The sequence below is a fragment of the Arvicanthis niloticus genome, chromosome 24 (genome assembly GCF_011762505.2).
Source record: "Arvicanthis niloticus isolate mArvNil1 chromosome 24, mArvNil1.pat.X, whole genome shotgun sequence".
NCBI lineage: Eukaryota > Metazoa > Chordata > Mammalia > Rodentia > Muridae > Arvicanthis > Arvicanthis niloticus.
Genome location: NC_133432.1, coordinates 15,672,151 through 15,699,390, shown reverse-complemented (window position 1 = coordinate 15,699,390; position 27,240 = coordinate 15,672,151). Strand labels below are relative to the sequence as shown.

General features: G+C 54.2%; 1 protein-coding gene across 15 annotated transcripts in view; it reads left to right on the top strand.

Annotated features, from left to right (window-relative positions):
* Positions 1-27,240, top strand: part of Ncor2 (nuclear receptor corepressor 2) — a 160,775-nt gene that overhangs the window by 85,881 nt on the left and 47,654 nt on the right. For 14 of the 15 annotated variants that reach the window (XM_076922947.1, XM_076922952.1, XM_076922946.1 and 11 more), the window contains 9 exons: positions 594-660; positions 4,396-4,568; positions 5,324-5,417; positions 7,160-7,338; positions 11,070-11,124; positions 12,962-13,060; positions 22,859-22,998; positions 23,985-24,157; positions 26,131-26,193. In XM_076922947.1, coding sequence (XP_076779062.1) covers positions 594-660; positions 4,396-4,568; positions 5,324-5,417; positions 7,160-7,338; positions 11,070-11,124; positions 12,962-13,060; positions 22,859-22,998; positions 23,985-24,157; positions 26,131-26,193 — 1,043 coding nt within the window. The remainder of the gene's footprint in view (positions 1-593; positions 661-4,395; positions 4,569-5,323; positions 5,418-7,159; positions 7,339-11,069; positions 11,125-12,961; positions 13,061-22,858; positions 22,999-23,984; positions 24,158-26,130; positions 26,194-27,240) is intronic. The other variant, XM_076922945.1, reaches the window with a different exon arrangement.

Genomic DNA, 27,240 nt, shown 5'->3' with positions numbered 1-27,240 from the left:
GTTCCCTCTTTACAGTCTGAACTTTATCCTGCCTGCCTGTGTCTTTTTTCTACCCTCCACCTCCATTTTCCAAATCTTTGTCCATTCTGAGGTAAATCTCTGTTCTCTCTCCCTCCATTTTCCTTCTCCCAGTTTCTCCCTCTTGCCCCTCTCTGACCCTGCTCCTCTCCCCATGTCTCCACCCTTCTTTATCTCTTTTCCTCAGTAGTACTTGCAGGGCCTTGTGGGGGCTGTGTGGTCAAGTTGGTGCAGTGAAACTTGGTAGTCCATCCAAGCTGGAGACCCCTTGGTGCCTTTAGCAACTCATAGGACAGGGTCCCCAGGCCATAGCTGTTGGGATGCCCTTGACACGTGACTCATTTGCCTCCGGGGTTGAACTTTGTTGGATGGTACCCAAGACTGACTCAGGGGGATGCAGATGATGCAGGTGTAGGAGTTCTAGGGATGGCAGATAGAACTGGCAGCTCTGTGGGGCAGGGTAGGCTCTGGGGAAAGTGGGGTGGTGGTCTCCCTACTGACTGAGGGTCAGTGCTAATCAACCCGAGCTCCTGCTGAGAGCTGGCATCTCCAACGTCCCTGTCTGTGTTCCTCAGAAACCAGGCGATGCGGAAGAAGCTGATCTTGTACTTCAAGCGGAGGAACCACGCGCGCAAGCAGTGGGTGAGTCCTGTCCCATCCTTTGCGTGACATATACAAGCAGTATGTGAGTCTAGTCCCGTCTCCTCCATATGATGTGCAAGCAGTGGGTGAGTCCTGTCCCATCCTCTCCATACTGTGTGCAAGCTGTGGGTGAGTCTTATCCCTCTCCTGTCCCCTCCATGTGTTGTGCAAGCAGTGGGTGGGCCCTGTTCTGTCCCCTTAACACACGGGCAAGCGGTGGATAAGCCCTGCTCTTCCCTGAGTCCCAGCCCCATGCCTTCTCCTCCATTGGTGCAGTAGATGAGACCCTGTGCTTCCATGGCCATCCTAGAGTCAGGGCCTCTTCAGCACATGCTATGCAGGCTCTGAGGTCCCTGTCCGCTCTGCAGCTCTTGGGGAGGGATGGCTGTGTCGTGAGCCAGTGCTGCAGTTGAGCCGTGGAGGCAGCGGCTGCTGGGGTGGTTGGGGCTCCTGATCCCCTTTCCCAGTCCTGTGGAGGGGGGAGCCACTGAAGTCAAGAAAAGGGTCTTGAATGCGCCACAAATGCTCCTCATGGGCTTCTATGCCCATAGAGCTTTTAGAGAGCTGGGGGTGCCCTGAGAAATGAGCCTTCCCCTCCCCCAGCCAGGTCCAGGCTCTGGAAAATGGGGTCATCGGAAAACAGCAAGGCCCTGGTCTGAGGTGGTCAGTGCCCATCCTGCTTCCTGAAGTGGGGTGAGGGATGTGAGGGACCCCAAACAGTTGTACTTTGACCCACAGAAGTCCAAGGCTGAGGGATGGAAGGCAGGTACCTGCTGTGTCATCTTAGCTGCCAGGGTTGGGAGCGACACCTGACCATTGTGCCTGTACATAGTGCTGGAACTGAGTAGCTGGTTTGATGAGGCTTTCCCTCCATGCCTTCACCCCACTTCCTGGGCTCTGCATGCAGGCTCTGCTTAGCCTTGATCCCATATCAGCTCTGAACCAGGGCCAGGCTTTAGTGATGTCATTCATTTCACTCAAGACTGAGGTTGCTGGGAGACACTGTGTATGTGGGGGGGTGGGGGGTGTCTGTGAAGTCAAGATGGCAGATCACAAGTCTTCTGCATTCGACCCTTCCTGGGCTGTCAGATGGGACTGCAAGGTAGTCCCTGCCTCCTTCTCAGGCTGTCCTAGTACTTGCCGATCTATCTACTCAGCGGTGCCTAGAGCCTGCGGGTGTGTAGTAAACAGAAGGTAGCAACTAAGTGCTGCTTGCAGTGAAGTGGAATGATGCTTGAATTTGAATCATGAGTGAGGAGAGAGGGAGTTCCCCAGTCATACGCCTTCAGCTGCAGTCGCCTTCAGCTGCAGTCACTGTGCCCACTGTGCATGTGACTCCTGGCTTGGGCTTCCGGAACAGAGTTTAATGCTCAGCTTCCCTCCACCCCAGCCAGTTTCTCCTCATCAGTGGGCGTGGTCCCATGAAGTGGGCGGGTTTTCACAGTCCCTTATTTCAAGCAGGGAAGCTGAGACAGAGGTTAGCTTATTGGCCCCATGTCACACAGCTGAGAAGTGGCAACATCTGGATTAGCCCCCGGGCTGCCTTGTTCCTTGGTCTTGGGTAACCAAATCTTGCCCCTAGTGGTTCAGGGGCAGGATGAGGTACCAGATAAGCTGAGGAGGGGATGGTGGCCTAGGCAGCGCTCAACAGAGGATTGTTGAGGTCCATCCTCACAGAGGAGAGCACCAAGTGCATTCATGATAAATGTGTCCTTAGTATGGGATGCGCCGTGCATTGGGCTGCAGGGAAGGGTGATAGCTGCAGGAGAGTGCCTTCACTCTAAGATCAGGCTGGTCAGTGCCAGCATTACCATGTGCACACCACAGGACCACAGGCCCCTGCTGCTGTTGGGTGTGGAGAAGGCAGACGTGGCAGCCCCCTCAACACCCTGCCATCCCATCGTGCCATCCCTATATGCCACTCACTGCTTCTCCTGAACTGTATGTGCCCTCAGCCATATCTACTGTCCCACGTCAGAGGTCCTTGTGGCTCCTGAAAGGAACCAGTGGATTTGTGGTGGGCTTGGAGTCCTGAAGAAACTCTCCCTGACTCTGGGGACCTGGGGAGGGAGACCTGATTTTTAGAAGTGAGGGAAAACCTCCAAGTTCATTGTCTCTGCAGTCCAGGTGGTCCACCTTAGGGAGGGAAGGAGGGAATGCCTGTATGCTGCAGCAGGAGGAAAAGACACACGAGAGCTGCTTTGTTTTCTCCAAAGTCCCTTTGTTTCCAGCAAGTCCTGGAGAGGAGAGGCCAGACAGTAGGCCTTCCCACTCAGTGCTGCCACCCTGCTCTGTCATGACTCAGACCTTAGAGCTGAGGCCATTTCCTGGGAGCCCTTGGTGTTACCCAGAGAGAAGCCTGCCTCACTTCTTCCTGCTGGGCCAACTGTGCTGGAGACCGGTTAGCCATGTTCCTACCCAGCAGAGGCTGACAGACAGAGAGGTCTGCCTCCTCCCCTGGCCAAGCCACCTCCTGTGAGCAGTGTCCTGCTGTCTCTAGACACTGGTCGTCAATGGATCCTAGCTCTACTGTGGACCAAGTGCACACACCTCACCAGTAGATGAGACAGACTGCAGCAGGCCACACTGTGGTTTGACCTAGACAGAGACTGTCCTGTCTCAGACAGTACCGCACCCTTCCCTCAGGAGCTGCTTGGGCCTTTGTGCTGTTGCCTGGGGCTGTGGAGCATGTGGGTTATTCCTGAGGTCTTGCTTCCCTGTTGCTAGTCTGTAAGGTCTGGGATACTCTGTAAGGTCTGGGATAGCCTCAGCCCTCAGCTGGCAACTGACTGATATCGGCTCTGAATGTGGTTGTCTCTGGCCTCTGGTCTCTGAGTGTTCTCTCTCTTCTCCTTGGGCCTTTGGGTGGGAGCCAAGAGGCCTAGGCTGGACTGGTGGAGTGTGTTGTGTCGTTGTGTCCCCCGTCCATCTTCCCTCAGCTGGAGTCCAATACCTTAGGGGCTGTTCAACTCTCGTTGAGCTGCAGACACAGGGAGCTCCCGGTCAGAGGTTAAGCACATGGTGGCAGGTATCAGGACAGAAGAATATATCCAAGGTGTTATATGACCATGTCTCCTGTCCTTCTGTGGCCGATTGAGGCAGGAGTTTTGAAATGATGCCCTTGGATATACACGGGACATGTGGCTGTGCTCCAGACTGGTTGGGAGATACCCTGTTTAGCAGGCAGCTTGGTGGTTAAACAGGGAGGGAGGTTTTCCTCATCCTACAGAGGAGGGCAGAACCTTCTTTCCAGTGTCTTGCTAGCTTTTGGACTCTTAGATTTAAGGAGTGTGGCTGCACTAGAGACCAGGGACGAGGAGCTGCCTAGAAAGCGGATACTCCCTGGGGACATCTTTTCTGGGCCACGAGCTCTACAGAGCCGTGCTGCCCAGGACAACTTCCTGCAGTGGTGGGGCCTGGCTCGATCTGCTGTGCAGTGTCCATGGTAGCCAGTGTGAACACAGGGCATGAGCCCCGGCCTATCGGTTCAGGGCTGTTTCTCACTGGTTGTGTGACCGAGAGGGTAACGTGGCGGGGCTGGAGGTTTCCGAGTCAGATGAGGCCCCTGCAGAGGAGGTCTGGCTCTGAACCTGTAGCTTCCCAGGGGCCCGGCAGCTCTGTGACTGCGACAGACTGAGTGCATGTCTCCACCCTCCCATCTGTGCATGTGAGTGCAGTGGGCAGTGTCCGGCCCTCACCAGCATGCCTTCTGGTCATGCCCCCACCCCCTCACAGGAACAACGCTTCTGCCAGCGCTATGACCAGCTCATGGAGGCGTGGGAGAAGAAGGTAGAACGCATTGAGAACAATCCGCGGAGGAGGGCCAAGGAGAGCAAGGTGAGGGAGTACTACGAGAAACAGTTCCCGGAGATCCGCAAGCAGCGGGAGCTGCAGGAGCGCATGCAGAGGTAAGGGACAGGGCACAGTGCACGCAGGGGTGAGGGGTGCAGAGCTGAGGGCCAAGACAGGAGCCCACACAAGGGAGAACACATACAGGGGTGAGTGCATGCGGAAGGGAAGGCCAGAGGTGAGGGCACACACAGGGTTGAGCCCATGAAAGAAAATATTCACGGGGATGAGCTCGTATAGAGGTGAATACTGTGCTGGTTCACGTGGGCCCCTGGTGGGACCCCACACCTGCTAACGCTGCTGTGAGACTCTGCGGAGGGGTGCGGGGTGTTGGGAGGATGGCTGGGCCCAGCTCCGAGCTGGGTGCCTGTCCTCACTGTGGCCATGAGGACAGAAATCTGGGCAGGCTATTTCCAGCCAGTGAGGCTAGTTAGATGTGGTCATCTGCATTCGTAGGTTCCTCCTCAGGCTTGTCACCTCACCAACACACACAGCAACATGAATTCCAGGGTTGACCTGAGACCCAGAAACCTGCTCCTGGTCCCCAGGCTGGAGGCAGCATTGAGCTCCTGCTGGGTCTCTGACTTTTATACATGGGAGACGGGCTGCCATCTTGTAGTCCCAGGGCCTCACATTCCTGAGTGGCTCCCCAAACCCCTGGGCTCCAAGCCTATGGTGTGAAGGTGGGAGGCTCTGCCCTGATCTCCCCTCCGAATTCACCCATATATATACCTTCTAGAATGTTCTACCCCATGGTCCAGGCCTAGCCTCTCAGTAGGATGGCTGGTCCTGACTGTGGCCCTCTGGTTTCCAGCAGGGTGGGCCAGCGTGGCAGTGGGCTCTCCATGTCGGCTGCCCGAAGTGAACATGAGGTTTCTGAGATCATCGATGGCTTGTCTGAGCAGGAGGTAAGTCTGCAGTAATACCACGTGTACCCCATTACCTTGGCGTGTCCCTCTCTGTGTCCCTTACACATATTTCCAGCCACAGTGGGCAGGTGCCAGCAGGAAAGGAAGCCACCTGATGCCTGAGGCAGGTGATGGGTGTGTGTCAGATACAATGTGGGCATACCAGCAATAAGTGGCTATGCCAGACCATGCCTATCCCCCAAAGGTCAGAGTTGACAGGGATGCCAGCTGACTGTGGGAGGGTAGCCTGGCAGGACGTAGTTGGGGAAGTTCACTAAAAAGCCTAGTACCCAGAAGGGACATCAAGAAGCTGGGTTGTGGGACAGGGATAAGTGCCCCTCACTCTTCTCCTGCTGCCATGGTTCAGAGTCTCTGCAGAGTTTGCACAACTGTTGGGGGAGTCTGTCAGTGAGAGCAGCTGGGGTCAGCTGAGGACCGTCCTAGTGGAGCTTGCCTCATGGCCTGTTGCCCCTTTGGTCCTCTCTGGGTACCCAGTGGCAATCTTGGTGCCTCCAGCCATGGTCACCATCACAGAGAAGGCCATGATGCAGAGCAGGTGCTTGTCCTCAGTGAGGAGCCATTCTGCTCTCTGGGCCAGGTGTGTACAGTAATGACATTTGTTTCCATGGCTGGCACTACAGTGGACCTAGAACGCCATGTACCAGGACCCATATTTCTTCCATGGTGGCTGTGCTCTCGGTAGAGGTGTTTACATGGACACTTAAGACAGGATACTGGACAAAGCAGCTGGTGACCCCTTTGTGGCTGTGGAGTGACTAAGCTGTTCTCCAAGCTGAGTCCCTATCCATGTAGCATAGGCCACAGACCAGGGATGGTCGCTTATGTGGTCTCCTTGTACATACTGACAGTCCCATGTACCCAGCAGCCTTACCAGCTTGGGGCCTGCACCTCTCTGCAGTGCCTGGCCTTGAAGGGACATCCCCTTGCCAGAGTTCTGATGGAAAACCTTGTGGACAGAAAGCAGAACTCAAAAAATCCACAAGCGACAGCTGTGGGGCCATCCTTGCTGGTGGGCATGTGGCTGGGTTCAACCCCTGTCCCACCAGTGTGGATGCAGACATGGCTTTCATTTCCTCTGGAAGCAGGGAGACAGTGGCCCTGTCCACCCACACATTGGACCCTTCCCTAGGTCCTAACCACACAAGAGTGTTGTAGCTGCCACCTTTTCGGGGAGCCATTGCCAGAATAAGGCTGGAGACAGAGTCTGGGTCAGAACCAGAGGGTACTGGGCAGGAGACACTTGTAAAGTCATCAGTATCTTCCTAACATGGATGGGCGAGGCAGCCACAGAAGGGCAGGGCAGGCCGAGTCCCCAGAGGATGATAGAAAAGCCAGGGTATGAGGCCTGGGCCAGCAAGTGACTGGGCTCTCTGCATGCCCTGTGCTACCCCCTGGATTTCTGGCTCCAAGCCAGTCATGTGCCATCCCGAGAGTGCGTGGAGCCAGGCTGGGCTGTGCTCTGTCCCTGCTTCGCAGTGTTTTATTACACTGCCTTTGTGGGGGTGAGATTCATGGCCTCTCCTACAGCAGATAAGGCCTCATGCTTTGCACTGAATTTACAGCCCTTCTTTTCTTAACCGCCCTACATCTCTAAATCCTCCAGCCGGCTGGCTTTTAGTTTATCATCCCTCCCCTAAGGAATGTCCAAGGGCCGGGGCACCCGCCCCTCACCTGCCAGGCCCTGCACTTGCCCTCTGATCCCACCCTGTGCTCTGCTGCAGAACCTGGAGAAGCAGATGCGCCAGCTGGCCGTGATCCCGCCCATGTTGTACGATGCGGACCAGCAGAGGATCAAGTTCATCAACATGAACGGACTCATGGATGACCCCATGAAGGTGTACAAGGACCGTCAGGTCACCAACATGTGGAGTGAGCAGGAGAGGGACACCTTCCGTGAGAAGTGAGTCCTCTGAGGCTGCCTGGGATCCTTGCCTGCATCCTCTCTGTTCCCACACTCTAGTCACCGGATCATTCTGTCCAGAACTCTCCCTGTTCTAGTGGTACTTGGGGGGTGGGGTCCTCAGCCTTTCTCTCTGCCTCCATCTCCATGGGAGTCTTAGGTATTTGTCTCCTCGTAGGTAATGGATGCTTATCTTCTTGTTCCTCCTAGCATTCATTCAGCTAGTTGCCGCCACATAGGCGCAGTGAGGTGAGGACGCCCAACAGGGACCCAGAGCTGCATATGGTGGAGACAGGGTTCACCTGGCCAGCTGGAATGGAGAGGCAGTGTGGGGAAGCCAGGGCTTCAGTGGTCAGGAACAGGCTGTGGTAGCTAGGAGATCAAGCTCAGCTGGGTGTGGTGGCCTCACCTTGAATCCCAGCACCAGGGAGGCTGAGGCCGGGGCATCTCTTCCACTTCCAGCCCAGCTTGATCTACACAGTGAGACCTGTCTCAAAAAGTGGGTCTCTGGGAGGCTTCTTCAGACAGTTTTGGGGAGACAAGTTTGTAGCTCCTGGGTAGAAGAAAGACTGTTTCAGCCCAGGGTGAGGACCTGAGGTGTGGTCTCCAGGTAGAAAGAGACTCCCCCCCCCCCCCGTAAGGGGACCCCAGAAGAAGGGGTGGTAGAGATGTCACAATAATATTCTTATGTATGTTATTTGGACTGGTACCCTGTACACACTCCACCTAGAAGCAGAACCCATTCCTCAGAGAGAACCAGGACACCTGAGAGGCTGGAGCATAGAAACTGAAGCAGGGACGGGCCAGCATGTTGCCCAGGAGGGCCTGCGGAGAGGGAGGTTCTTACGCAACAGGCCTCCATTGAGCAGAGGGGCTGACCTGTTTTCCCTCCGAAAAGACCCTTGTCTGTCCCAGAGCTTTTCCAGATGTCAGCTGGGGGAACAGTTATCCAGGGTCAGGCTGTACTTGCCCTTGGAAGGATGCTGTTCAACAGGCTAGCTCCTTCCCAGATCCCAGACAAAGCTAGGTGGCTACACAGGGCTTGGGCACAAACGACAGTCTTCAGAGTAGCTTTTGGCCATAGAAACATAAAACGTCCTCTGAGTGAGTCTCATGTCCCCAGCACGGCACAGACAGTGGGAGACATACTCTGAGGAGCTGCTCCCACAAGCAGCTCGGGTCAGGGGCTCTGTCCTTCGTCTTTTTGTGGCCTGTATCTAGGACTCTCGTGTGTAGGACTCCTGTTCTCTGTCTGGTGTGTTTTACAACCTGACTAATGGTGGTCCCGGGGTGGTTGAGACCCTGTATATCCCAGCCTCCTGGTAGGCTTACTGTTTAAATGTGTGAACACTTAGGGGTACTTTCATGGCTGAACCTTCCTGGGGAAGTCTCATTGCTCTTCAGACCTGGTGATTTACTCTGATAATTCCATAGCTGACAGACTGATGACCAGATGTCTACTGGTACTTCTTCTGTCTACACAAGACACAGCCATATTATGTCTGTCTTGGAAGGATGATGGTCTCCCTGGAGGGCTTGCTTGCCAAGGTGCTGACGGGCATCCAGACTGACCTGGGAATAACACATATGTCACTCAGTGACCACATGGCCATGCACAAGCCAGCCTCAGTTTCTCCTGTGTACAATAGGCATAGCTATATAATACTCTCCTTGTGCCTATGGAAACTCCATGGCAGGGCAGCTCAGCATAGGCTGGGCTCTTGTGGGAGGCAGTCTAGTACTACTGGCAACCACTTCTGCCCAACAGGAGAAGGTAGGACACCCTGTCACTTCTGTGAAAAGGTGATAATTTGCGTTAAGACCTGGGAGTCCCCATTCTTACCTCAGGGTCAGTCACAGTATCAGATTTAATGGAAGTCCACATGAACAGTTGTTACTTGGTGTTTCTTAGGGGACACTAACTAAGGAAGGCCAAATATGGTTTGCAAAGGCCCAGGTGGTGTGTGTGTGTGCACATGTGCGTGTGTGTGCACATGCACTTGAGTATACGTGCTCTTGTATGTGTAAAATTTTGTTGCCTGTCTTTTTTGCGGGTGAGGGTAGTGGTTGCTGCTTTGTTTTCCAGAGTCTCATAGCTCAGGCTAGCCTCAGGCTCATTGTATAGCCGGGGCTGGTCTTGAACCCTCCTGCCTCAGCCTCCCCAATACTAGGCTCATAGACATAAGCCACCATGACCTACCCATGTTGTTTGTTTATTTAAGGCAGGGCTTTTTTTATGCAGCATAGACTGGCTTTGAACTCTGAAACTTCTTGCCTCAGCCCATAGTACTGGTATCTAGGCATGTACTGCTATGGTTGACTTCTTTTTGGAGCCTTACTGGCCTGTGATCAGTTGGACCTTAGATACAGAACTCCATACATGCTCCCTTGGCAGCGGCATGAAGCAGCCAGGCCAGGCCAGGCCAAACCAGACCAAACCCAGGACCTCATGTGTGCCTATGCCTTGATACCTCTGAACCACATGTTTTTGGTTTTTTCTTGTTTTAGTTCTGAGGTGAGGTCTCACTAAATTGCCCTGCTTGGTTTGAAACTCACTGTACCCCAGGCTGGTTGTCCCCCTGCCTTGGTCTCCTGAGTTGCCGGGTTACAAGTTGTGTCATCAGACCTGGCTCTGCCTGTCTCCAGTGAACTGTGGTGGGGAGAGGGACAGGTGCCCTGCAGTGTCTTAACTTTGATTCCGGGTGTCCTGGGGCCCATCACTGCCTGGGGAAATCCTATAGAAGGGATGGGGGCAGGGCAAGAATGGTACCCTAGGCTTGCCTGCCATCTGGGTGGGTGGGGCCCTGGCAGGGTAGCCACCATCCTGCAGCTCTGCTACCTCTGCTTCCTTGGGAAGATTTTAGAGGCTCTTCCGGATTCCCCAGTGTCTGGCGGGGAGAACGGGAGGGGCCTCTGGCCTACTGCCCAGCCACCTGGAGGCCAGGCGGAGCAGCCCAGCACAGGCTGCACACTGGTGGGAACTGGCCTGCTACTGCTGGCAGCCATTTCTTACCCCCCCCCCCCCCCAGGAGATACCAGGGTGGTGGCAATTCATTGGAGACAAGGGGGCAGGCCCAGTGACGCCACCCAGCACCCTTAGGGTGTAAGCAGGCCTTGACCCTATCCCCACCCCCACAGCTGCCTGTCCCTGACATTTCAGCTGGCCGGCTTTCCCAGTAATGCTTAAGCTTCGCAGGAAGCTGGTGGCTTGGCGCCAGTTCCCGCCACCCCCTGCGGCTCTAGCCACTTTGGGCTTTTCCTGGGCATCCAAGGCTCTGCTCCGGCACTCGGAGGCCTTGTTGCCTGGCTTGTCCAACCTCGCCCAGGCAGGCTTGGCTTGATGTAAGCTGGGCCTGGCCGGCCGAGCCAGGGTGAGCCAGGCCTAGCTTCTTAGACCCGGCTGGGGAGAGAGACAAAAGCAGATCTGGGGAGGTGGGGGGACCCCACTGGCAAGCTGAATGCCGTGTCCTCATTTTTCCTGGAAGCCTGCGGCAAGACAAACAAATGTATTTTCAAAGGCATTACAGCCAGTGAGTCACTCGGAGGAACGCCCTGGACCCTGGTCCCTGCCCCGCAGCCCTTCCCACGCCCTGAAGATCTGCTAGTGGGGCGGTGCCTGCCAAGCCAGGCTGGGGTGGCAGGCACTGGGCACTCTCAGCTCTTGGTTGTCCTGTAGGGCCTCCCTCAGCCTCAGCCTGGCCTCAACGTTGACCTGTCTTTTCTTTCCCCAGGTTCATGCAGCACCCCAAGAACTTTGGCCTGATCGCCTCATTCCTGGAGAGAAAGGTGAGTGCCCATCCCTGGCTGCCAGTGCTGGGCACTAAACCGGCTTGCCATCCATTCTCTGGGCCGGTGCCTTGGTTGAGTGGAGTGCATGCCCTCCTCTATCTCTCTGGCCAGCTCCATCTTTTTTTCTGCCTCCGCCTCCTTCCTCAGGGGGAAAGCCAGGCAGGCCCCACCCGGGATGGGGAGGAGCCTCAGGCTTCAGGCCCAGGCCGCCCAGGAAAGCTGTGGGGACTGGCATCACATAGCCATTTGCCCAGTACACTGGGTTGGGCACCAGTTCATAGAGTTTCGCCACGTTCTAACTGAGGCCTTGTGGCCAGGTATGGCCTGCATCCAGGTCTGTGTGTGGAGTAATCTCCTGGGTCTTTGTCATGGGTATTACGGGTTTTCTGACAACTCTAGGTAACACTTCCAGTGTGTGGCTAACACGTCTATCATTCTGAATATATTTTCATGCGGAATTGATATTTGAACCCAACCTGTTCCCCAAAACAGAGCCTGGAGCACTCTGCTCTGGCTTTGCTTCCTGTTTGTAAGGAGTCACATTGTCCCCAGAGGGCGGTTAGCTGGCTTCTACTCCCATACTAGGCAAGCCTACAATACGTGAACAACCCTTGGTGGGCAGGTGGCAGTGTTGGCTATATGCTGGAGTTGATTCTGAAGGCTTAGCACCTCAGACTACCACGGCCCACCCTTGAGACCTGCAGTTTGTGTCTAGACCCTCAACAGTGGAATGTCCAGCCTGGCTGGCCCCCTACCCTGAGTCCCAGAGATGCTGGCAGATGGGACCCGGGATCTAGATATCCGTTTTCAAAGACAGTGATCATTCCTAACAGCTTTCCTGTGGGCTGATATGCTCTGGAGAGATGGGACCTTCTGGGATCTGGTACCTGAAGAACCAGTGTTGGGAAGCAGCGTTATAAATAGCCTACCTGTCTGGTGATGCATCCTGATGGGTGTGGTGACTCAGTAGTCCCAGGTTTAAGGCTAGGGCTCCACAGAGCCAGAGTGGCTTTGAAATTGGAGGTTGAGTAAGGCTGTGGGGGAGGGAGGAGGAGGGGAATCGGAGGGGGAGGGGCACTCAGAGAGGGTGTAGATGAGGTAGATCAGAGCTTCTAGGACACAGGTGGCTGCTAAGGCCATATCACCTTCCTGGGCTGGCTGGCACATAGTTCCTCTGGTGGGTCATGGGTGAGGGCAAGGGTTGGTTTGGGGGACCCTGTGGAAATAGTGTTTGTTCATGGCACACTCCAGGAGTGGCCTGATGTGTAGGCAGCTGGGGTCTGTCCCACCCCACAGTCCTCGTGGTCCCTGGCTTGGCACTAGGTCAGACATGACAGGCATGGACATCTCAGACACGGTTGCCACGCCAGGCATCCATTGATGCTTCTTGCCCGTGATGCTTAAATTCTGGAAGAGGTTGTTCAGGATCGCAGATGTCAGGGAAGGAGCACAGAGCCGTGTGTGGCAAAGGCTGGGTTGGCGTAGCTCTGAGGACTTGCGGCTTTGTTCTCCACGGGATCTGAGCTAATGTGATGTCATCACTCTTACCTACAGTTGCAAGGACAGGGCCTGTGTTGGTAGCTTGTGGCTCCATTATCTCCATGCCAGGCTTTGTCCTGTGTGTGTCTCCTTCAGAGTAACCTTCTTGATCACAGTCCATTTCTACATGTCACAAGCAAGCTGGTTGGTATTCAGAGAGGTTAGATACTTTTCCCAGGGCCTCCCAGCTTGTCATCAAAAGAATTAGGATTTGAACTCAGGCCTTTGGCTCCTGGCTCCTGCTATGAATTCTCTCACCCCATACATTCCTCAGCATCTTCTCTCTGCCCTACAGACAGTAGCTGAGTGTGTCCTGTATTACTACCTGACTAAGAAGAATGAAAATTACAAGAGTTTGGTGAGGCGGAGCTATCGGCGCCGTGGCAAGAGCCAGGTAAGACGTGGTGTGGGCTGCTTGGCTTTGGGGACCAGGCCCCTGCACTCGAGGGACACTTGCTGGGTGGTTCTTGTCCTTGATGATTGGTGTCATACAATTCTCTCATTAGGGCTCCCTCTGTAGCATCTGACCTGCAGAGGGTGTTGGCAGTGTACAGAGGTGGGAACAGGAGCTGCTTCTGTGTTAGGTGGGATGTCCCTGATTCAGAGCTGCTCAGTCCATAGTCCTTGCTGTTAAAAGGCTATGTTTCAGGGCTGGGGGGATAGCTCAGTAGTTAAGAGCACTGACTGCTCTTACAGAGGACCCAAGTTTGATTCTCAGCACCCACATGTTGGCTCGTAACCCTCTGTTACTCCAGTTTGAGGGGATCCAGTGTCCTCTGGTCTCAGTGGTATCAGGTACAGAGATAGACATGCATAGAACACCCATACACAAAAGTGGGGGCATATTTTCAATCTGGGGAGACCCACTGAGCTTCCCCAGTTCTGCCTGTTCATGTGGATATTTGAGGGGAGAAATAGCCGATGGTCACCATGTCTGTTTCATGCCTTGGTGTCTAGAGTGAGCCTAGAGTGTCAGCAGCTGGTGGCTTGCAGTTCTGCTCTCCGCCTGCTTTGTAAGTAAAGCTCTATGGGCACAGAGCCATTCCTGCACAGCTTGCAGCCTGCAGCATCACTGCCCACCTTTAGCAAAAGCTGGCTGATCTCTGAAAGATGTTAAGTAAATAGGGACAATGCACAGGACTCTGATAACACAAAAGCCAGGGATTCCGGGGTGTGGCTCTTGGGAGGCAGAGAGAGGTGATGTGCTGTTCATCTTCCTCTCCCAGACTGGCAAAGGTCAGGCCTCATTGTGAATTGGGCTGGACCATCACAGACGGGCTGCCGTCCCACAAAACAGCTGGTTCTCTGGTCCACTTAAGCTAAAGTGCAGGTCAGGAGGTCAGTCTGCTGAGACAAGGGCAGCACCCTAGTAAAAATGCCCCGCAAGTCGGTGTAAGTGCCTGCTATGTGAGCATGAGAACCCGAATCCAATCACTAGATCCACACAGAAAGCTCAGTGTAGTAGTACACGCTTGTAATCCTGTGGAAGAGAGGCAGAGACAGGATACTGCCGCTTGCTGGCCAGTCAACCTGCCTAACCAGCAAACTAGACCCTAGAGAGACTCGGTCTTCAAATACAAGGTGGACAGCTCGTGAAGAACAGCGCCTGAGGCTGACCTGTGGCCCTCCATGCACCTGTGCACACAGACGCGCACAGACACAGATACACACGCTCGTGTGCATGCTCAGTGAAACACCCAGGGCTCAGTCTGTGTCCACTCTGGATTTGCAGGGTGGCTGAATCTGGTCTGTGGCTGTGGTTTTCTAGCTCATTTTATGCGCCCACAGTGAGCTGGCTTGCTTACGGTTCTGACAGATGTGTGACTCCACAGTGCTGTGGCACAGAGCAGTGGGCACACTAGAGGTTTTGCTGAGGCACTCGGGAATTTTCTAGGCTGACAGACAGAAGGTCAGTTGAACACCCGTTGGAAAGGCTGGGAGGCGTTGGGTTTACGGAGACACGGAGCCCTGTGTAAATCTCTGTACTTAGCCCTGTAGAGATAAGTGGGGGGATGCTGCAGCCTGCCATACTGATGGTGGTGATGGTGATGGTGGTTTTGGTAATGATACTGGTGATCATGGTCTTTAATGATGATGGTTGATAATGGTGGTGGTGGTGATGGTGTTGGTGATGGTGTTTGGTTGGTTTGGTTTTTCATGAAAGGGTTTGTCTGTGTATTCCTTCCTGCCCTGGAACTCGCTCTGTAGACCAGGATGGCCTTGAACTCAGAGTGCATTATTGCCACTCAGCCTGATGGTGATGTTGGTGATGCCAGTGACTGTCTAAGTTACTTTTCTGTAGCTGTGATAAAATACCATTGCCGAGGTGATTTAACAGGAGAACGAGTTTACGTGGGCTTCCCATTCTTCTCCAGAGTTGAGAGTCCATCCTGGTAGGGAGGCTTGGCTATCGATGTCAGGTGTGGACCAAGAGTACGAAGCCAAGTGTTCCTATCTAGAACCCCAAACTCCAAGCAGAGAGAACAAACTAGGGGTAACAGGTAGTTCTTAAACCCTAGAGCTCGCCCCTGGTGACCAACTTCCTCCCACAAAGCCACACCTCCTAAGCCTCCCCAAACAGAGTCACCAGTTAGAGCAGCCATGGTGAATGCAGTACATAATCACTGTGCCGTGTCTCCTGCATTTGAACGGGAAGCAGCCTAAGGGGCAGGTTCTTGGTGATTCCCTTTCTGTTTAGAGAGCTAGGATGGTAACTAGCTAAAGGAGCACCCACAGGGTCAGGCTCACTCCCTGGGCTGTGGGAGCTGAGGGAGTGCGATTGTTCTGCTGGGATCATTGGGTAGTGGGGCCTGCCTCTGATCTCTGCTCAGCTGCGCTGCTGGTGGCCTCATGTGCGGCTCTGCTTGCTGGGCCTCTGTACTCTAGGGACGGTTTGCTAGGCTCTGTGCTGTGGCGACATGTCCTGAAATAGGGCTGAGGGTAGAAAGCTGCTCCCACTGACAATGTCCTTTGAGGCAGAGCCTCACCCAGCGTGGCTCTGTCCCTTTGCTACTTCTGACGGCTCCTCTTTCTTGGAGGAGGTGTGCCAGCCTCCGGGAGCTGTAGGGCCGTCTCTCTACCCGTTTGCTATTTTGGTCTCTCCCTTGCACTGTTCCTCATCCCCTGCTCAGGGTGGCCCCCGTGCGCAGGTGCTGTGGTGCCTGTGGTCCTGCTGTGGTTCCCGTGGCTCCCGGCCACACTGTTGCTTAGGAAAGCCACAAGTGGCCATTCTGCACAGCACACCAGGTGCCACTCAGAGGGCTTCGAGAGAGAGAGAGGCCTGTTGGGTGGATTGGATGTGTGTGCTCACTGGGGCATGTATTGAGCGCTTGCTGCATGCTGTGATTGGAGAACCGTTATATGTTGGTTCGTATGTAATGGTTGAAAGAGACACTGGGAGTTCCAGCAAGCCATCCCTACTCTCAGACTCTCGAGGGAAGAGTTGCAAGGTAGACGTCAGGTAGTACTTCCTGAGTGCTTGAGGTCCCAGCTCTTCTCCTTGGGCTTTGTAGCCTGCATGCCACCTTGGAACTGACTGCCTCTTTGCCCACCCCAGAGACTGTGGCCTCCTCTACTCTCAGTTCTGCCTTGACGGGATTGAACCAAGAGAGGAAGCAGAGAGGTGACCCTAGGGACACTTGGGCATTTAGCGCCTAGCTCTCCCAGTGAACACACTGGGATGGATGTCTGTGGAGATGTGGACTCCCAGGCTTACTCCTCCCTAGTTGCTAGCCTAAGACTCTTTGGTTCTTCAAAACCTGCTGTTAGTGGAGTAACCCCAAGAACCTCAATCCTGGGGACCAGCACCCAAACAAGCAGGGTGGTGGGAGGGGAAGGGAGACCCTTCAGACACCCTTAGGGACCTTTCTGGAGTATCCCTAATCAGGTTGAAATAGCCATAGACAGGTCTCTCGGATGTGTCTGCTATGTATGACATGTCTGTGTCTTCCACCTGTGCTGAGACATCCAAGCTGACCTGGTCCTCTGTCTGCCAGCTCTTCCCTCTCTGTCTCCCTCCTGTATCAGAGTGCGTGTTCAGTGGTCACATTTTAAAAACCGCAGAGGTTATAACCCCCTCATGAAAGTCATTGGAAATTCGAAATGGCCACCAGTGTCCTGCCTCATCTCTCAGCTCACCCGGCCAAGAAAGAGCGAGACTTTCCCCGACCTCAGCTGCCCCTGGGTGAGGAGTGTAGCTGGCCATGTGGAGTGGTAGACTTACCTGTTGCTGGCAGCTCCCATTCTAGAAGCTTCTCTGGTCTCTGCCTAAGGTGAGGCAGGTTCAGGCATAGACTCTGGGGATGGTGACCTCCTGAACCTGTTCTTGGGAACAGGATCAGGACCATGTTTTGACACCTTTCCCCAAGCTGCCCCATTGGCTAATGGACCTGAGTGGGTATCGATCTGATGACCACACCTGGTCCCTAGTCCAGATCTGCCCCAAGAAGAATCATAGGCTATGGTGCCACACAGTGTGAACTCCCAAGAAAGTGTCATGGTACCATGCAACATCCTAAGCCCAGAGCCTGCAGACGCCCAGCCATGGCCAGTCAACAGATGCTATGGCCCTCCTGTGATGGAGAAGGACCTGTGACCAAGCAGGCGCGTCCCTGAGGGTAGGCTGGAGCATTTTCCTGCAGAGGCAGGACGTGAACAGGAAAAGTCTGTCCTAGACTCCTGACCTCTGGACCAGCCCCTTTTGCTGAGGGGGAAGTCTGTGGCGGAGATTCTTCATCTTCACTGATGTCAGCCCTCACATCCTGGCTCACGGTGTTCTGTCGCCTGCCCCCTGACCCTCTGTCACACTGCTCTTCCTGGCCTTGGCCACACATGCTGCTCAGACTGTCTGTTGCTGGGCGTAGATTCTGTCTCTTCTTTTTCTCCCTGTGGCCCTGTCTCTTGTCTGTTTCTGCCGTGTGTGTGTGTGTGTGTGTGTGTGTGTGTGTGTGTGTCCTTATTCCTGTCTGTCCGTCTGTCCATCTGTCTTTGTCTCTGTGACCCTGTGTCACCTCCTTTTTGTTCCTGTCTCACCTCTACGCCCACCTTGCCTGTGTCTGTCTGCTGGACTGCCTTTCTAGCTCTCTTTTCTCCATGACCCTGCGTCACCTCCTCTTTGTCCCTGGCTCACCTCTTTATCTACTTTCCCTTCCCCACCTTACCACTTTGCTCTGGCTGCTTGCCAAGGGACAGATGACCTTGTTCCCTGGCAGGCCCAGATTGCTGCCCAGGAGCAGTGTGACCAGGAGGCCCAGGGCAGCACCAGACAGACTTGGGCAGCGTATGGCTGTCACTCTTCCCTTGAGGACCAGCCAGCTGCCCCTTTCCTGTAAGGTCACCAGAGACTGATGGTCGGAGCCTGTGTGTCACACTAAGCCACAGTGCCTGGCGAGGCCATTTGGTTGTTGGTCATCAGCGAGGGTATGTGTTGTGTCTCAGACTTTAGTAGGAAGCCTCCAGTCTAAGGTCTGAAGCTTCTTGGGTCCAGCCCATGGCGGACTGGCTAACTGCTTTACTGGGGATATTTTGTGCAAGGCAGACCCGTGCCAATTTAGGCCCAGCTGAGCAGGCATCTCTGGTTTTCTTCCTGTCTCCTCAGAGGCCCTCTTCCAGGTCCTCAGTCTGTTAGGCATGCCTTGTGGGACCCTACTCAGGGGCTGGCAGCTGGGAAGCCCAGGAGGCAGGAGAGGCTGGAAGAAGTTGGATTACTTGTATGGGAGACATGAAAGGTTTAAGATATTTGCCTGGGCCAGGACACACAGCACAGGGGGCCCAGCTCCCCCAACTGACCACATTGAGGAGGGACGTGTGGGAGTTGTTGGACATGGTCACTCTACTGGGACAGACATCACCCAAAGCTACTTACCACTTACTATATCAGTAGCACTGCGAGCTGCCCATCAGCAAAAGCCCTGCTGCCTGTATTTTGATGACTTCTCTGTGAACAAGACAGTTGAGGTCCCTGAGCAGCCTCTTGGAGGTGGTGTGAAGGACTCCTGAAGTCCTGGGGCCATGTGATCAAGAGTAGCTTTCAGGACTCCGACCCCTTGATGGAACAGACGTAAGAAGGAACTGGCCTGGCAAAGGGCACAGTGGGTACAAAGGTTGCAGGAAGGGACCCTTCAGTTGCCTCTTTCTGAGGGCAGGAGGGAAGTGAGAGCAAGCTAACATGTGGAGATAGGCCCAGCGTGGATGTCCCATGTGCTTGTTCTGGGGGGCAAGGTAGGTGTGTGTGTGTGTAGAGGGAGACGGAGAGGGAGAATGAGAGAGAGGCTATCAACAAGAAAATGCAGCCCAGGCTTGCCCACAAGCTGTTCTGACGGGGCATTTTCTCAGTGGAGATTCCCTCTACCTAAATGACTCTAGCTTTTGTCAATTAGACATAAAACTAGCCAACACACCTACTGAGTCCCATCCCCCAGGGGAGGATTTAAAAATGGGACTTTGGGGTTGATGGTACAGTACAGGGGCACAGTGCTTGACTAGCTTGTGCCAAAGCCCAGGGCTCCATCCCAAGTTCTGCGAATTAATAAGTAGACATGCCATTGGCCACCATGAACAGACTTCTGGGCACGTGTCCCACAGCGCTCTGTAGAAGTGTCTCCACAGCAGAGCAGCTCAGGAAAGCTCGAACACTGTTACCATGTAAATTCTTACTCCTGCCAGGCCTGACTCAGGCCTCAGGGGTGCTGAAGCACATACCATATCCTGTTCTGCTCCACCATTCAGGCAGTGGGAATGACTTCACAGTATAGGCTGGCTGGACCACGGCTACCACACAGCTGGACCTTAAGAGGCACCATGTAACTCAGCCCCTGATGTCTGTTTAAATGCTGATCTCTGGCCTGGTGTGGTGGCACACACCTTTAGTCCCAGCACCAAAGAGGAAAGGCAGGAAGACCTCTTTGAGTTCAAGGCCAGTCTGGATTATATATTGAGTTCCAGGCTAACCAGGGCTACATAGTAAGGACCCTACCTCAAAACAACAAAAAAGCCTTGGTCTCAAACCAACCACAAGGTTTCTGTTAATGGTTGGTTCTTGTTATTCCACACACTCAGGTAACTTCAACACACCTCTGTTGAGGCCCGAGCCTGCATCCCTGGCTATATGTCCCTGAGAGAGATGGATGTGTGCCCAGAGCAGGCATGAAGGGGGCACCACCAGCTTCAGACTATGTTCTTCCTCTGCTTTGACCCCCAGCCCTGTTTTTTTCCACCCACCCAACCTCTCCCCTTCTCCACACAGGAAGCTCTTGCGACCCACTTGCTGGGGCGTTTGGTTTGTCGGTTCTTGGTAGTACGGTGTTTATTGAATGAGTAAGTGACTGAGTGTATTAGTCAGTATGGCTATGCACTGTCAGGCTCTCCTTTGTTTATTTAAGTTTCGGATGGAATCCAGGGGCTCCCCAATCCCTTCCCTTGATCTTGTCCACCACACAGCCCTGAAGATGCAGCATAGGGTCTGGGTCCTACCAGGCCTGCTTCCTCATCTGGAGGGTCTCAGTGACTCCAGGCCACACAGGGCTGTTTGTGCCTTTTGAAGGTTCTCTTAGGGTTTTATTGCTGTGAAAGACACCATGACCAAAGCAACTTTTATAAGTGTCAACATTTAATTAGAGGTGGCTTACCGTTTTACAGGCTCAGTCCATTATCATCATGGTAGGAAGCGTGGCAGCATCCAGGCAGGCGTGGTGGTTTAAAAGGATCTGAGTGTTCTACGTCTTGATCCGAAGGCAGCCAGAATCACCCTGGCCAGACCTAAGCATATATATGAGACTTCAAAGCCCCACCTTCACAATGACAAACTTCCTCTAACAAGGCCACACATCCTAGTAGTGCCACTTCCCATGGGCCACACATATTCAAACCACCACAAAGGTTTTACTTTTGCCCTCCCTTTAACACCTCAGTTCTGACCCCATCAAATTCAGAACATGGTCTCTAAGGTTGGTCTCTACACTTCTGGGGGTCTTGGCACCCCAGTAGACAAGAGTTTGTTTAGGGTACGAATGACAGTTCTGCTAACTTGGAGGAACCAAGAGTCCCTGAGGACACTATCTTTGGGGTTTCATCTAGCTGCAGGCTCTGCTAGGAAATGCTGTGTGACCTTAAATGGATTGCTTTACCTCTCTGTGTCTTGTTCTCATCTGTGGAACAAGGTAATATCAGGGTTGTTGGGAGGAGCTAGAAGCTGGACATGTGATGCGAGGACAGTCTCATCCCATGCATGTTGTCAGCTGACACCTGGCCTTATTAATGTGGCCTTCTGGAAGGAAAAATGGGTCCTAGTGGATATGAACAGATAACCTGAAGCTCCCCGTGGATCCTTTCAGAGTATCCATAGTGCTGTGATCCTGGGGGTGGGGGACATACATGTCACCTTGCCCATAACTGATGAATTGCCACTTGATACTGCACGTGTGGGAGTCATGGGGGAGTGTGGCATTCTGCTTCTTGTGGCTCTCCAAGCTGGGGCTGAGGTCTCCCCTGGCATCCTTTTTGCCCTAGGACACAGAAACGATGGTTTCTCACTCTGGTCTGAGGACTTGCAAGGGGCTAGGTAAACACGTGGAGCTCCCAGAGTCGGCCTGTGGCCAAGCTCTGCTGCCCGCTTGCTTTGTAAATAAAGCGTTCTTGGCCTCTATCTGTTTCCATTTGCTCACTAGTGGCAGAGCCAAGCCAGGTGCCTTGGAACCTACAGGTTTGTCCAGCCTGAAGTTCTTTAGATAAGAACTTGCCAGCCAGTCTGCAATGCACTGGAACAACCTGGGAATTTATTTTATTTTTTATTTGGATGGTTTTGAGACAGGATCTCACCGTGTAGCCCTGGCCAGCCTTTTTAATTCGCTGCAGTCTTCCTGCCTCTCCCTCCCAGGTGTCAGGGTTAGACATGTGCACCACTACTTGTGACTAAGCTGGGACATTTGAAAATACTGATGCTGCTTCCAGCCTGGGATCACAGTGCCCTTGGCACGGCTGGGGTCTGGCAGCCTTTGGGCACCAGGAAGCACAGCTGCCCATGAGGCTACAACAAGCTTGAAATCCCTAGGCATGGCTGGCAAGCACTACCAGCCAGAGTGGCAGGCTGGGATTTGCCAGCCTAAGTGACTGGTCGTAGGGACCCTGTGCTGGCTTCAAGTCTCCCAGGAGCCAGGAGGGGCTAAGCACATGGGTTGGTTCAGGCCAGGGCACTATTAGGCAGAGAAGCGAATCGATGGTCAGGGCATCACCCCATCCACAGAGGCTCGGCTCGTGGTTCATGTCAAATCTGAATCCCCTACCCAGCCCCTCTATGTGGCGGTGGGAGGCACAGCTGAGTGACTTGGATATTATGCCCCAGTACGGGACAGCTCAAGCCAGATGTGCTGACAGCTGTGAAGTGCAGGCTAAGCAGCAGGAATTCCTCCCGAACCGCCTTCCGTCTCTCTGAGTTCTGACCCCCAGTTTCTATAGCCCACCTTGAGCACATGAAGAGGGGACATTGTTGAACTGACAGGAAAATCCTTCAGTGTCAGGTTCAGGGGGCTCTGTCTGCCAGAATGAGGCTTCGCCTCTGGGTTATATGGAGGGTTAGAATCTGAAAGAAAGACCCAGGCTGGCTAACAGACATCTGGTACCCAGCTGAGGAGCCAGCAGCCATGCATGGATGGCTGCTTGGGGGTGGAATGGCTGCCCTGGCCCCTTAGAGAACACGGGATTCTTGGTATTTGGAGGAGACTATCCCAGAGAACACAAAAGTGTCGCCTTAGGAACCCACAGCAGCTGTACAAGTCAGGTTCTTGCTCTATGTACCAGTGCCATGATGTCCCTGTCTGTCCCTGGTGTAGCCTAATTCTATAAAAGACAGGCCCTGGAGCCATTGTGTACCGATGTTTTTCTGCCAGGAAGGAACAATGGAGGGAACGAGCTGCTCCCCCTCCCACACACACCCTGTGTGGGGTGCCTACCTGCATCCCGAATACTACCCGCCTCCCCACCAGGGCTTTCTGCAGGTGTTACTCCAGGGGCCTCGAGGAGAAGGCAGGACTCGAACCCCTGTGCCCAAGTGTGGTGCTTTTTATGCTTCACCCTTGACTCCAACCTCTCCCAGCTGGCTGGCTTCCCAGCTGCCCTGGCCTCTGCGTTCACCGTCCCTCCCTTCCCCAGCTTCACCTGTCTCCCGTTTTCCCTCCTGCCTCTGCTCCCCGGGCTGTAGCAGCAGCAGCAGCAACAACAGCAGCAGCAGCAGATGGCACGGAGCAGCCAGGAGGAGAAGGAGGAGAAGGAGAAGGAGAAGGAGGCCGACAAGGAGGAGGAGAAACAGGATGCGGAGAATGAGAAAGAAGAACTCAGCAAGTAAGGCCTGGCAGCTGCGCCGTTCACACCTGGGCCCTGGGGAGCAGAGCCTGGCGCCAGTTTGGAGCTGCAGTCAGTTCTCCCAGGCCTTTCCTCCCGGAAGCCTCAGCGCCCCCCTCCTCCCTCCATCCGCCACCCTCTCTGCACCCCCCACCCCCACCCCCCAGAGACCTAGGAGATTGATTGTTCATTTGAGCCCTGCTCCTGGACTCATAAATCCAGACAGCCACTTTGGCACTCAGCCTTGCCTCCCCTCCAAGGCCCCCGAGGTCCATGAGGGAGAGAGGGATGAAGGGCCTCAGGAGGGCAACATGGATGCAAGCATCTGGCAGCCCCCACCTTCATCCTCACCAGCCAACTCCAAGCCAGCAGGAGAAGGTGGAGGGGCCGCAGGTGCCGTGCTGGGCCCGTGCATAGAGCCTCCTCCTTCCCTGTCTCCACGGCTCCAGCCAGCATCTTTCAGGAAGATGAATGGGTGACAGAGGCAATAAATCTGCCCCAGTTGCTTCTGAGAAGCCAGGTTCCCAGGTCATGTGCACCCCCACAGCTGGGCTGGGCTGCGATTCCCCAGGCATGCGGTCCTGTATACCCTGAGCAAATTGCTCTGTAGACGAGCAGAATTAAGTCCTCTGTGGCTAGTAAAGGGGGCCATAGGGTCCCGAAGGCCTCTGCCCTGTTGGGTGTATGGTGATGGTTGGTGGTGTCAGTGAAGCATGTCTTGAGGCCCCACTGGTGACATGTGGAGTCAGATGACTTCACATCCTCTCTTCCCATCCACACCTGGAGGGGCTCCCGCTGCCCTTCAAGGCTAAGATGCTGCTGCAGGGGCCTGCCTGCCGTGGCACCGTCCGCCCATAGCTCCCTTTTGGCCAATAGCAGCTCTTTCCTCTCTGCAGCTCTGATGGAGTGACCCCAAGGGGTCCCCCAGTTGTCTTAGGGTATCCAGCCCCAGCTGATCCATCCCGGTGTCCCTTCTGTGACTACAGGGAGAAGACTGACGACACTTCTGGCGAGGACAATGACGAGAAAGAGGCCGTGGCCTCCAAAGGCCGCAAAACTGCCAACAGCCAAGGCCGCCGCAAAGGCCGCATCACACGCTCCATGGCCAACGAGGCCAGCCATGAGGAGACGGCCACCCCGCAGCAAAGCTCGGAGTTAGGTGAGCAGGCTGGGGGCTGGGACGGGCTGGGACATAGGTGGATGGGCTCCTGCTAGGATTCCATGAAGTCGGAGTGAGTTGCCCTGGAGCTGAGGACCTGGGTCGCTGTCTTTGGGGTTTAGAGAAAGTATTTGGCCAACTGAGCTCATCGTGACCCAGAGCATTCTCTCTATGCCTTCGCGTCTGCACGTGCACAGAGAGAAATTACACGCCTTACAGGAACTCCAGGAGATTCCAGGAGCCTGGGACCTGGGTGCAGGCAGAGCTTAGGACTGGGAAGAGACTGTGAAACCCATCCCTCCCCACCTAGCCCCAAGATTGTTATCTTAAATCAGAAGATTGGGCCGTGTGGACGCTTCCTCAGGGTGGTGGTGAGACAGTGAAGTTATCTACTTACTAGAAGGGTAGTTTTCAGATGGTGTCTTCACCTTTGTGGGTCTTGGAGGGATTCATCTTGCCTTCTCTTTGTAAAAAGAGCCAATAGGGTGAGCTGAGCTGCGGTTCCAGGGGCAGCCACCAGGGGCAGCGGTGCACACTCATTCTGTGCTGTGGGTCATCTTGGCTGCTTGGGTCTCTCTCTTCATAGGTGAATCGATGTGAGGCCTGTTCTGTTTCTCTGGTTGATCTGTACAGTAGGTTTTCACTCTTCTTAGGACTGGCTTGGGCTTTATGTATGAGCTGCTGGGGGACAGTGTAGCTTACCTCAAGTTATGATATAATTGGGATTTGAACTCAGCCCTGCTGACCACAAATCCTATGTGGCTTTTGTGGGTGTGTGTCAGCTGCCACTTGGTGGCAGTGTGCCAGAAGCCCATGAGGCATAACTCATGTGTAGGACAATCCTATGCTTGGACTAGGCCGAAGGATAGAAAATGCACCCTGGACCTCTCTCAGTGTTCCAGAATCTTCTACCCATGGCTTGCAAAGCCTTTCATGGAGATGTCTGTGGAAGGACAGGGGACTCTGAAATCGGGGAGACAGCCAGGGCTTGGCAGCAGGAATGGACATAGTTGTATCTGTTTTCTTCTTACCTTGGACAGCTTGATGGCCTCTCTGTCCCCTTCCGTTTGAATAGGCCACACTGTGCCTGCCACAGTTCTCAACACTCCCCTGTCAGGGGCTCCCAGCTGGGCTACAGGCAGGCTACCGGGGGAGCAGTGTGGTATGTCATCCAAACAAGGCTGCCTCTGCCCAACCTGTGCATGGCTGTGTCCCTTCTGAAGGGCCTTGTTGTCTTTGGACAAGCTAGGAAGACTGTAGTAGTCACTAGCACAAAAGGAGGCCTAGCCATGGTGATGTCACTCATGAGCCGTGAGGAGCCATTGGAGGAGCCATTTTGATGGTCATGGTAGGAGCTGGGCTCTGAGCATTTAGAACAGTGGTTCTCAACCTTCCTAATGCCTCAGCCCTTTAATACAGCTCCTCATGTTGTGGCAAGCCACCCTCTCCCCCAACCATAACATTATTTTGTTGATACTACATGACAAATTTTGCTACTGTTATCAATTGTAATATAAATATCTGATATGCAGCCCCTGTGGGGATCATGCACGACCCACAGGTTGGAAACTACTAACTTAGAGGGTGGTATATGAAGAGGTATGAAATGGCCTCCTCTGCACAGTGAGGTCCCTGCTCACCTGCAGTCCCTGCCCATGATTCTTTACACTTGTGACCATGTCCCCAGGTGGGCCACCCCTTCCTAGCAAAGTGAAACAGGTGTCAGGACCCAGTCCCTAGCCACCTGTTTCCTTGTCTGCGAATGGAGATAACTGATCCTCCCAGCATAGTGGGCTGTGGGCCTACCTGTGAGAGCATTGTGTGTGGGGGTGGGTGGGGGGAGTTGCTGCACACAGAGCCTGGCTCCTGGCATAAGCATCAGGCACTGTGGTAAGGGGCGGCTGGCTCAGGAGCAGACAGACTGTAGGGAAAGCATTCTGTGGAGCGCCTACCAACGCCCATCTTCTCTGCAGCTTCCATGGAGATGAATGAGAGTTCTCGCTGGACTGAGGAAGAGATGGAGACGGCAAAGAAAGGTAAGACGCCATGATGGTATACAGTATGCCTGAGTTTGTTTGTCCCAGGCACTGTGATGCCTGTCGTGCAAAGCTGCTGGTGCATCTGGCTAAGAGCAGGGGCTCTTTAGAGCCTCCGTTGAGCCTGCCTGAGAACAGCTCTCTTTCTCAAGTGGTGGCCTGTACCAGAAGTCAGGGTGGCTCAAGAGCCTGTGGATTGAGTGTGCGAGTAGCTAGTTCTATTGGTCCCTGAGGACAGTGGCCAGGGTGCTTGGTGGAGTCACAGTTCCCTGGCCATCGAGGCTGGCCACAGCGTCAGTGGCACTTGGAGAGTTTCCTGTCTTCACACCAGTGTGCGGCTCTTAGGTGGGGTCTCAGGGGTCCCCGTGCTGGGTGTGAGTTTGTGCTCTGCAAACATTTGGAATATTTGCCTAGGTTTTGGTGGTGTGTTCCACAGTAGACCCGGCAACAGTCATAATAGTTGTTTACATCACAAGGCCAAGACTGACTTTTCAAAAGCGGACTCACTGGCTGTCAGTGACCTTGTAACATGTGACATGACAGGTTGGGCTAGGCCATCACATCCTCAAGACATCTCTCTGCCACACCCTGCTAGCTAGACAGGACTTCAACGCCAGCACCTCTCTGAGCCCTGACCTTTGTGGGGCCCTAGTATCCTTGCCCTGGTGATAGTATCATAACTTCCCTTGAAACCACATTGATTATGCCTGAGGCCTTCACTTTGCAGCTTGGTGACCTATCTCTGAGCCTCAGTTTACCCATTCCTAAGATAGGAGTGCCAGGATGGCTACAAGGAATTGAAGCTAGGCATTAAGATTCTTAGGATGGGTGGCTTTCACTGAGAGTCCAAGAGCTGGCCACTCTGAATGTCTGTTCCTGCTTCCCCCATATCCCTGAGAGACACAAAGTCACCTAACTCACTTAAGTGTAGCACTGCAGTCCCATATCCCTGAGAGACACAAAGCCACCTACTCACTTAAGTGTGGCACTGCAGTCCCATATCCCTGAGAGACACAGAGCCACTACTCACTTAAGTGTGGCACTGCA